General features: G+C 31.6%; 1 protein-coding gene across 1 annotated transcript; it reads right to left on the bottom strand.

Annotated features, from left to right (window-relative positions):
• Positions 1-1,073: 1,073 nt before the first annotated feature.
• LOC107453257 (putative monocarboxylate transporter 5) lies at positions 1,074-11,079 on the bottom strand. The gene is made up of 7 exons (XM_043045934.3): positions 10,667-11,079; positions 8,972-9,115; positions 7,828-8,097; positions 4,878-5,152; positions 3,580-3,910; positions 2,903-3,190; positions 1,074-1,445 (listed from the first exon to the last, which is right to left on the bottom strand). The coding sequence occupies exons 1-7, from the start codon at positions 10,860-10,862 to the stop codon at positions 1,243-1,245; spliced, it is 1,707 nt and encodes a 568-aa protein (XP_042901868.3). The 5' UTR covers positions 10,863-11,079; the 3' UTR covers positions 1,074-1,242.
• Between the last annotated feature and the right edge of the window lie 268 nt (positions 11,080-11,347).

Genomic DNA, 11,347 nt, shown 5'->3' with positions numbered 1-11,347 from the left:
TGTGCATGTGTTTTACAAAAATAAAAGCTTTCTAATGTTTCCTCGATAATGAATCACAATTCATAAATAAATTAAATTAAATAATTGATTGTGATAATTTTTACTTCTATGTTACTTCGGTTTCCTAAATAGTCACTATACTGTCTCATAATCGTAGAAGAGTAAAAAATATGTATATCTTCAGAACATATCAATTAAAAATTCGTCGTAAATTCCTGTGCTAAATATATTAAATAAGGTTATCAGCTTTGAATAAATTAAGCTAATAAAAAAAAATTTAAGACTAAATACAATATTTTAGCATGCGTTGTACAATTTCGTTATAACATTTTTATTACTAAAAAAAGAATATTTTTGTATTAGTATTTAAAAGATTCTGTTAGAAGATTCTGTCCCCTGAAGCTATCTGTTTCTATATTGCATGATTTTATTTTGAAAAATAATTATCCAAGCATTTTTGTGTCAATGTATACATATAAGTAAATTTCTTTCGATTATTCCTGCACTGAATGTATTAAATAAGGTTATTAATAAATAAATTAAGTTAATAAAAATTAATTACAGAAAATATTTAAAGTTTTCAAATAAAATGTGCACATTTTTAGCGTGTGTTGTATAAAAAGTTTTGAGAAGAGCCCATTGATTTTGACGATTTTTTTTGAGTATTATACACATGTCTGTCAAAAAATTTTCGAACGAGTAGGAATTACTGAAAAATACTCGCGTTAAATTCATACGTGAAAACGGACCTTTCAACAAAACAAATTTCAAATGGTCAGCTGCATGGTTATTCTGTAGTACAAGTTCGAACTATTTTTCGAAGTGATTTTTTTTTATTCTCTCGTACTCCGTGTGCACTTTCTACACATCTTCATAATTTCAAATATCTACGTCTTAAAAATTTTTGCGCAGCAAAATAAATAAATAAATAAGTAAAATAAAAAAATGTAACGTAAAGTTCAACACTCAAGACAGAGGTAGTAGTTACTATTAATTTTTTTTTAACGTACAGAGAAAATATATTTCAAATAAAAGTATATTTAAAATTAAAATATATTTAAAATTAAAATATATTTTCGAAACAAGTAATATATTGTTTTATTTTTTTAACCAATACTCTTGGATCGTTGTATGAGGAAGAACATTACGTGCCTTATTACACATGTATTCGCTGAGGTATTTCAATTGTCATGCAGAAGTGTGCCAACCATCTAGAAGTGTACAACAGAAGTTTACTTGAAATCATCTGGGTTTGGATTCTTCATTTGTTTGTTTCTCGATGTTTTGAAATAAGTTTTTACTGTTCAATTCCTCCTGAAATCTTTCACCGTAATAGTACTTCACGACAATAGGTTCCAACAACCACAGCCCTCCAGATATCACTGATATTCCACCTAGCAAGTAGAACATACCATCATAAGATCCAACATAATCCCTGAAGTATCCTGAAAAAAATCATTTTTAATGAACATGCAAAGAATGAACTTGGAATTCTAAACATGGTATTCTGTAATTATTACCATTAATACGTATAGTTTAAAGTTCCTTTTCAAAATTAAAGTGGAAATTAAAGACATATTAAGAGTCATAAATTAATATTTAATCAAGAAAAATTATCGAAATTTTATGAATCATTACTGAAGAAGGAGGAACTAAAGACTTGAAAACGTATTCGACTGCCTTAGGAAAAAGAAAGAAACTGATATGCGTTTATTCGAAACACACCCAAGTTACATGATACAGTCAAATTGATTTTTGTGTTTTTCATTCCAACTCCCTCGCTAGTGATTCGACATGTTTCGATGACGATTTAGCTTTATTGTCACTTAACTATTAACTTATGCGTGCCCAAAATATGCAAACTCTGTTGTCTTATATTCTCACAAGAATCCAAAAAGTACATATAGATTAAGTGTGGTCATTTCCCAACACCATATATAATACGTTTATTTGTCTTTTGGCTTCAACTGAAACTAATACCTTGCAGGTTAACATTTTGCAAGACAATTGATAACAAAATAAATGGTAACACATAACAAATTATTGTGGTAGAAAATATTACAATAATGCAGGACAGATCTGTTTATACTAAATATAACGTGCATCTGTTCGTTAATAACTCAAGAGTGCTTGAATACCCTTTTTGTTTAGTTTGAGAATACTTCAGAGGTGATTTATAAACCATCTTTACTTTCTTGACTGGCAACAACACGGAGAAAAAGGCTGAATAAAGATGCCGTGGACTATTTAGAGGGACACGAGCTCCTATCGGAGGGTTCCGATGGCGCAGTCCAGTGTTTCCCAAACTTATGACTTTTGTGTACCCTTTCTAATTTTTTCGCAAAGCTGTGTACCACTAATAAAAAAACTAATATATTTTTACTATAAAAAAATTGTACAAAAGTTAAAAATCACAACTCGTTGTTGACGCCACTAATTATTAACTGTTAACTCTGCAAAAAATAGCCAATAAAAAAATACGTAATCGTAAATTTTCATGGCTAGCTTTGTTTTTAAATAAAGGTTTTTGAAATTCTCGTTTGTTGCAAGATATTTCACATAAGAACGCGTACCACAGCTAAACTGTTCCCGTACCCCTGGGGGTACGCGTACCGCACTTTGGGAGACACTGGCGCAGTCCATTAAGACGTCACTGACGCTGAAGATCTGCAAGTCATAAGTTTGATTTTTGAGATAATAAATTTACGCCATTTTGTAATACATTTTCTCTGCTTATTATTTGTGTTATTTAAAGTAAATGTTGTGTTGTTGTTTTAGCTCTCCAATCTCCATTTACGCATCGCACAGCATAACACTCCCTAACAGAAGTTCACCGCAGTTATAGTATAGAAACTATTAAGAGATAAGGTTTACATAATATCTGAAATCTACTGCTTCTTACCTATCATTGGAGGTATAGAGAATGAAACCACTCCAGAGAGTAATCCATCGTTTGCCAAAGCCACAGCTTGGCTGTTGTTGTCGACGTACTTGAGCACTAGTACCGGGAACAGCACCAACATACTTCCTGCTGCCATTCCGTAGAGCACCAGAGTCGTCATGAAGGTATAAATTGACATGGCCATTGGAAAAAGGGCAATGAAGACTCCTTGTAACACCAGCATCCCACACATGAAAGCGGGTATGGTCATGAGGTCTTTGTCTGTCACCCAACCAAAGCCAAGTCTACCTGAAAGATAACAAATGAAAAAAATAAAAATCAATTACTGTTTGCCGACTGGACTGTCAGGGAACTGGTCTTGCATCAGAATAGTTCTGACTTTGAATCCCGGGCAAGGTATGAATGTTCTTTCATTCTCTGTACTATCTGTCTCTACTGTGGGAGCAACATTAGTCCACCTAACATGGTGCCCCTGAAAGAGTGGCCAACAAATCTGCCCTTCAGATGCCTGTATTGATGAAAGGTCATTCCCCAGGTAGGCATTGGGAAAAGAAATTCTTCTGCCCGTCTATTTGAAGGCGTTATGTTTAAAATTGACCATCTTCCACAAATTCTTTAAATGGAAATACATTTTAGAACAAGGGAAATCATGTAGAATATTATAAGCATATATTTACCAACTAAATCTCCAAGAGCGAGTCCGTTAATGAGATATTTCCCGTAACTCTCATCGATTCCTTTATCTATGGCGTAATCCACAATCACAGTTAGAATTGGAATGAAAATCATTGTGTAAGTTGACGCGCACACATTTATGAGAATGTAAACTGGATTTTTGAACACCCTTCCCATGGTCCTAATACTCTCCATGATGCTCGGGTTTTCATTTCCTTTTTCTTTAATTTGTTTTTCAGAATACGGTGGAACCTCGCCATCTTTTTCAGCGGCTTTGTCCGTTGTGTGCAACGTTCCATTTTTTCCAGCTGCTTCTTCAGAGATAGGCGGAGCCTGTAAAATGAAAATCGTATCACTTATTTATTGAATGAATACCTAAATACCTGAGTAATGAATCTGTAGACTTAATGATAATATATTTATTGGGTGGCTCAGGAGATAGAGGATGATGAGGTGACACGGGTTCAATACCAGCGATAGCTGGTTGATTCGAACGCTCGCCCTGGTCGCACCGACCACAATATATCCTCAGTGATATCACATCCTCAATGATAGACGGATCATAGTTCAGAGTCCCTTTGCTACCAGATTAGTTGTGGAAGGTTTTCGTGGTTCTCCTCTCCGTGTAACGCCAATGAGGGTTAGTTGCATCAAAAAGTCCTCCACGAAGGCAAATTTCTCCTAATACTTGATCGAGGAGTTTTTTCTTCTGAATTGGGCTCAAAATTACAATGCTAAGGAGTTGTAGGATTTACAAAAAACAGAGTTGTAGGATTCACAAAATTTTAACAAATTTTATAATTGTAGGCAAACATTTTTCAATTCGATTCTTTCTGTTTTTGAGATATAGTGTAATACGCTAAAAGTAAAATTAAGGGGTTCAAACTTTAGAGCGCTCTCCTGACCAAACCATTGGGTTCATATTTCCCAGATTGCGACTACCCCCTATATTTTGGGGATCGGGATCGAAAAAAAGATATGTTTATTTATAAAAAGTACGTTTTTGTGTCCGTTTTCGAAACTTGAATTATTGTCTGCACTTATTAATAAGCATATTTAAAGTCACCCCCATGAGCCATTAAGATTGAGTCCTAGAACGAGAAGATCCGATCATTAGATCAAAAGTTATTCAGGGTAGTCCATATTTCTTTCTTTTTTTTTTCTTTTTTGCGCACTGCACATATAATGACATTTTTGCTGAACTGCATTAATCCTTGAAAAGAACGTTTCAACCATCATTTAGAGCTACAAAAGTAATAATTGAACATTTTAAAATACATAAGAAGAGATAAATGCTTACGTGTGTCTGTTTCATTAAGTAGCGAATGCAAACGACTTTCTTTTCTTCCTCAAAATTTGAAAATCTCTCGTTTCCTTTTGAGTAGAAAATGTCTTTACTGTTAATGGGGTACACGAGCTCTTCAACTGGATTGCTCAGTGATCTCTGGCGAGCATATTTTTTGGGGTCGTAAACACTCCCAAGCTCATGTTGCTCAAGAATGACTGTAACATCTGTATTAATTGTTTCAACGGATTCTTTCAGTTTGTTTGCTTGCTCAGCTTTTTTTCTAGCCACTGTAAGCCAATTAATCATTTTAAGAACATACCAATATAAAAAAGAGCAATATGATAAAATGCTAAAAAACTATTTTTATATAAAAGATCGATTTTCACGTAACAAGCTCCTATCTTTCCCAATACGAAGAATCAATTAGAAAATCCAAATTGATTAGTGCTAATTAATAACTAAAGTTTTATAAAGTATATTAATAAAAAAGTTTTCTGTGCCAGGCCAAAAGGTACAAGAAAAAGAGGACGAACAAATCTAAGATTTTTAGACTGCCTTGAAAAGGACCTACAAGTTTTAAAGATAAAAAACTGGAGAACCTTGGCAAAGGGAAAAATGGCTTGGCATAGGCTTGTTGAGAAAGCTAAGGCCTATCCTGGGCTGTCGTGCCAATGAGAAGAAGGAGAAGAAGAAGAATTAATAACTAGGCTATAAAGGGCACATTCTTAAATGAAGTATTAGGTGGACTGGAAAGTAATGCAGTTTCGGCGCATTAAATATTCATTAGACTTGAAAACGCATTCATTTTTTCGATTCATTTACGATCAGGCATTGAAAGGTTGTTGCTAACGAAGGTGAATGCATTATTGATTTAAAATAAAATCTAGATAACAAATGTCAAATGCACCGAAACGACATTACTTTCCGGACCACCTAATACACCAAATAATTTTTAAAACAGCATAATATTTACAGATTCACATACCTCAACAATATAACAATTTGGAAATGCTCGCTTATATGCTACTAAGTTTAATTAAGAGAAATCCCATAAGTTTCCTTGCTTAAATCGTTTATAACTTTATAAGTTACCTCGTTTTTAAGTTTTTGATATTTAAAACTAATATCATCCCCTCCCCAAGTCATTAATACTAGAAACATTTTGGGGGGCATTTTAACCGTTTCTTATAATTTCTTATATTGTTTTTGAAGATACTTGGGGCTCATTATTTTTTTTTTACTTTTTAAAATTGCTTTTAACTATACAAAATTTAAATTATGGATTTCTACATTGATAACTGAAGCAAATAATCATAGAAATATCTAAGAAAAACCAAAAAGGAACATTTTAAACTTCAAACAAAAACTTTTTAAGTATCTAAAGATGTAAGCCTGGATTTGATTTTGCAAAATTAACTTTGCAAAGGTGATTTATAGAACAAATTGGAGACCACAGTGTCAAATAAAATATCCCAAACTTATTTCCCATGCATTTTATATAATCTTAGATTCGATGTCTGAAGTAGCTTATTTGAGCTCTGATTGAATTGAAAATTCGTTATAGCGCCTGAAAATATGTACAAGCTAATTATAAACAGTTATTTTAATTATAATTCTAGGCAAGAAAGAATTTTCTTGAAAAGCTATTACAATGTAAATCCTAATGTAGACTTATCGTATGACGAACAAGTCAAATAACTTTGAATTCAAATTTTTGATTCCAACCTATAAAATCTAAAAAGAAGTAAAAGTATTTTTAATAGATTTCTGTAATAATAGAATTCTACAAAGAAATCGTGCTAGTTGGAATCAAAATTAAAACTTGGGGAAAATATGGTGATATAATTATGGAGCTGTACCTAAACTCCGGATACAGCAGGACTATTGATATTTTTTCTTTACCTCTGTGAAACTTGCGGACAAATTTTTTTCCTTAAAAAAATCACAATATTGGGAAAGCACGTCTAAACGAGAGAAAATTTCTTTTCAATTTTCAGTGCCACTTCTTAGTAATATCATCATTTTCGTCAAAACAAAACTCTTACTATAGGTCTATAGATATGAGCTGAAGAAAAGAAATGCCATAATTCTGAATAGTGCTCACGCGAATGTGTTTGTAGACGACAGCACAGAGTAGAAGCCAGGCACTGTCACTTACTACAATAGCATGAAATGGGACGTAGGCTTAGCCAACTATATGCTAAGGAATTATTCTACAGGATGTGACACTTATTGCAGGTGGTTCACTCGCGCTTTTACAACATTTTATAAATTCGACTTAAAGTACTAAAAGACTATAAACTCCTCAATATGACTCTGACTAATAGTTAAGCTTTTAGTCGTAGAGTGGCACTGAATTCCTCTGAGTCAGCTTTGCCATTTTACCACGCATTGAAAAAAAATACTTCGCCTTTTTCAGTGCTCTATTATGAGAGTGACAACTCATCTAAACCGGTTGCGGATTTCTCAATCCGCATCCGGTTTACACCGACCACAGTGCTGACATGAAATATCCCCAGTGGTAGGTGGATCATAGGTTAGAGTCCTTTTTTCGTCATGCTAACCGTGGGAGGTTCTCGTGGTCCTCCTCTTCACGTAACACAAATGCTGGTTAGTTCCATCAAAACGTTCACGAACGCAAATTCCTCCCAATACCTGATACAGGAGTTCCCTTGACTTTTGGATTGGTTTCAAAATTACAAGGCTACATAGTTAAACATTAGTAGTCGTAAACCCAAAAAATTGGTTCGGCTGCTCAACGACAGTTATAAAATAAAATAAAATATATTTCTCTGTACAGATGACTACAACCTATCTTTTTTTAAACTGCAACTAAATTAAAAAGTAATATTTTGCAATACATATTAGCATTATATGAGATTACGCCATGCATTTAGATTAGGGTTAAATTCAAAATTTGAAAATTCTTTAGATAATTAACAATGAATTCAACTTCACTTACATAGTTTAGCGTATTTTTCGGGATTTTCCACCCAAGACGGTGATTTCAGTATGAGTGCAGGTGGCAGAACATGCAAAATGACGCCGGCAAGAATGAGAAAACCTCCACTAAGTCCATAGGAATCCAGCACAGTTTCGATCAATATGGGAAAACCCAAACTTCCAACACAAGCTCCTGATAAAGCTATTCCTGATGCTGTAGCCCTATATTTCTCAAAATATTGATTTACAATTACCTGGAAGAGTGTGTTAGCAAAGGCAAATCCAACACCTATACATAAATATGTAGATATTATTGCCTATATATAATATTTTTTCTGGTGGCAAAAATGTTTAATTACATAGCAGTAAAAATTAATTAACCCAATAGAAAAAAGAAATTAATTTAATTATATTGATTTATTAATTGTATTTAAAGTTATTAATTGCAATTATTTTAATTGATTATGTGTATCTAAAAATTTATGAATTTCTATATTAATATTTTATTTTTATGGGATCACTTACTGATTAACTTAAATTACATTTATTATTATTCGCAACATTACTTAATTTAGGTTAATTACATTAGTTGATTACTATTATTTAAATTATTTAACTAATATATTGCACCAAAACCTTAACTGCACTGGTTAAGATTATTTTAATAACACTAATATCATTTTAACTATATTAACTCATTTCGATGCAAAAACCTAACTATTTAAAAGAAAAAAGATTTTAAGGCAAAGTTCTATAAAAAGAAAGAGAAATATTTTTGTTGAAATTATCATTTAAAGTGATAGCTTCTCAGGTTTTATATAGTAATTTAATAACATGGAATGTTTATAATATACTTAATTCCCGAAACGCGTCGAAACAAATTCATGGGGAAAAATATTTTTCAAAAACTGCTCTTTTATACCAATTGTTAATTTTCCTCGTGATATGTTTTAATGTTATTCCGAAGGCAAGGAATAAAAGTAAGAAAAAAGATAAGGCATTATTAATTATTACATAGCAATTAGAAGAACGTAGCGAGAAAAAAAGGTATGTCATAATGGCATTTAGGTCAAGTTTTATATTCTACTTGCACATTGAATGAACTTTTTAGTGTCTTTTAGGGTTTTTAAATAAAAGTTGTTAAATATTGCTCAAAATATTACCATGCAATCCACCCCAAAAAATTGTCAACCAGAAGATATTTGGCGCTGTCCAACAAAGTGCTGCTCCTGCTGCTGCCACTATTCCTCCGCAAAATGTCACAGATCGAATACCATAACTCTGACCCACAATGCCAACCAATGGACCTATCGAATCAAATTAATAATATGTTCTATTGTATTTTTAGCTCCAAATTCATCCAAATCAATATTTTTAAAAGCTGCTGCTAAAACGGAAAACAGTTTTGATTTCAAAATTTTATATTTTTTTCTTTCTTTTTTTTCTTTTTTTTTTCTTTTTCTTTTTACTATAAACAACTTTTATGAATTATAATGAAAAATTTTATTTGATCTATCCTATTCTCTTTTTCTTCAATGACTATGGATGGACCATGGTCTTCTTCAAAAGTCATATCATGGGTCCTCAGATGCATAATTCAGTCCATAACTAATAAGACTTTAGTAAATAAGTTCAGTGCAGAATTTTATAAAACTAGACATTAAACATTTACACTGGAAAGACGTGCTTTTGTTAAATAATTGCCAATAACGTGCTGTACATGCGTCAACAGTCAATTATCACAAAAATAAAAAAACATTCATAGTTGATATTATAAAAATTGACAAGATAGTATTATTTTCTATAAGGCATCGAACTCTAAAATCCTAAGTAAGTAGCTGTCTATTGTTTTGTAAAGTGTATCTACTTTTTTTCGTCATGTGACAAAATAATGGTTAAATATGCTAAATATTTGAATTGCCATTCAAGCTATAAAACGCCTTTTTATGAAAGAGATCATTCTACTTATTTCTGAAGTTATCACAGTTTTGAAAGACTAGAATTGAAATGCTTAAAAGCAAAACTTACTCATTCACAAATAATTCAAACGGGAAAATAAATTAAAAAAAAAATTTTTTTTTGACTTAAAACTACTTTTAAATTTAAACCTAAACATTTCATTGCATCAAAAAAAAATTTTAAAAAATTCAAAATTTGATACAATTTGAAGAAAACTCAGTTCCTTACCCGATAACTCAACATGTTCTTTATCCGACTCGACATATTCTTTACCCGATATTTAAAAGCAAGACTCACTCATTCAAAAATAATTCAAACGTGAAAACAAATTTTTAAAAAAAATGTAAACTTAAAACAACATTTAAATTTTAACCGAAACACAATGCATCATAAAAAATTTAAAAAAACTTAAGGTTTGATAAAATTTAAAAAAATTTTTAAACAAAAGTCAGTTCTTTACCCGATAACCCAACATGTACTTCACCCTACATGTTCTTTACCCGATATTTAAAAGCAAGAAACACTCATTCAAAAATAATTCAAAAGTGAAAACAAATTTTTAAAAAAAAATTCGACTAAAGTCTATTTTTAAGTTTTAACCAAAACACAATGCGTCATAAAACATTTAAAAAAATTTACGGTTTGATAAAATTTAAAAAATTTTTTTAAACAAAAGTCAGTTCTTTACCCGATAACCCAACATGTTCTTTACCCGATGTTTAAAAGCAAGACTCACTCTTTCAAAAATAATTCAAACGTGAAAACAAATTTTAAAAAATTTTTTTGGCTTAAAACTACTTTTAAATTTTAACCAAAGCACAATGCATCATGAAACATTAAAAAAAATTTAAGGTTTGATGCAATTTAAAGAAAATTTTAAATAAAACTCAGTTCTTTACCCGATAACATTCGTATAGAATTCCTTACAGAGAAAGGTAAGGACGCTTCCTGCCTCGTTACATGATACTGCTGAAAAACGTAAACATACAAAATACCGATCATCCTGGATAATCCGGATAACAACATGTTGATTATGCAAGCCGCACCAGCAATTACCCACGCCCATCCTTCGTCCGGCACTTCCAAATCCACCATCTTGATTCTCAGTGATTTAAACTCTCTTGCAATTCAATAATCATTGGTTCTTAATGCTGTAATTAAACATTACGTGCATGAACTCATGGTTCGTATGTGCAGTTCATATAAATAACTGCCAAGGAAAAACTTTTTAGGATCATTAATCAACGGCGCAATATCTGTGTGAGATTATAAATAAGACTTTTGAGAAGAACGATAATTGAAAAAGAAGAGGAAAGAAAAATTACAATCCCTAAATTTTGTGTCATTTCTTATTTTGAACCTAGAGTCAGATAAAAAAAACAACAACAACCAAGATGTTTCTAGCAAGGTCACGTGTTTCCTGATAGAAACCGCAAAAATGTTATTATATTGGGCTAATAATTATTTTTCTACACTTCCTGTCAGTTACTTACTTTTTTAAACATTCTAAATATTTTAATATTTCTAAATATTTTATTATAAAAAAAACTTAATTTTAATTAATTTTCCAAAATGCCCAA

Source organism: Parasteatoda tepidariorum, chromosome 1 (assembly GCF_982258835.1).
Source record: "Parasteatoda tepidariorum strain Cologne lab strain chromosome 1, Ptep-v5.0, whole genome shotgun sequence".
NCBI classification, from domain to species: Eukaryota; Metazoa; Arthropoda; class Arachnida; order Araneae; family Theridiidae; genus Parasteatoda; species Parasteatoda tepidariorum.
Note: the sequence above shows the minus strand (reverse complement) of the source record. Positions and strands in the feature narration are given on the sequence as shown.

Bases quoted from the DNA above. Each gene is read 5' to 3' on its own strand.
- LOC107453257 (XM_043045934.3), bottom strand. From the start codon at position 10,862: ATGGTGGATTTGGAAGTGCCGGACGAAGGATGGGCGTGGGTAATTGCT. The intron at 9,116-10,666 runs GTAAAGAACTGA...TTGATTCGATAG, and splicing joins TTCTATACGAATGTTATCGG to GTCCATTGGTTGGCATTGTG. The intron at 3,911-4,877 runs GTAAGCATTTAT...TTCATTTTACAG, and splicing joins ACTTAATGAAACAGACACAC to GCTCCGCCTATCTCTGAAGA.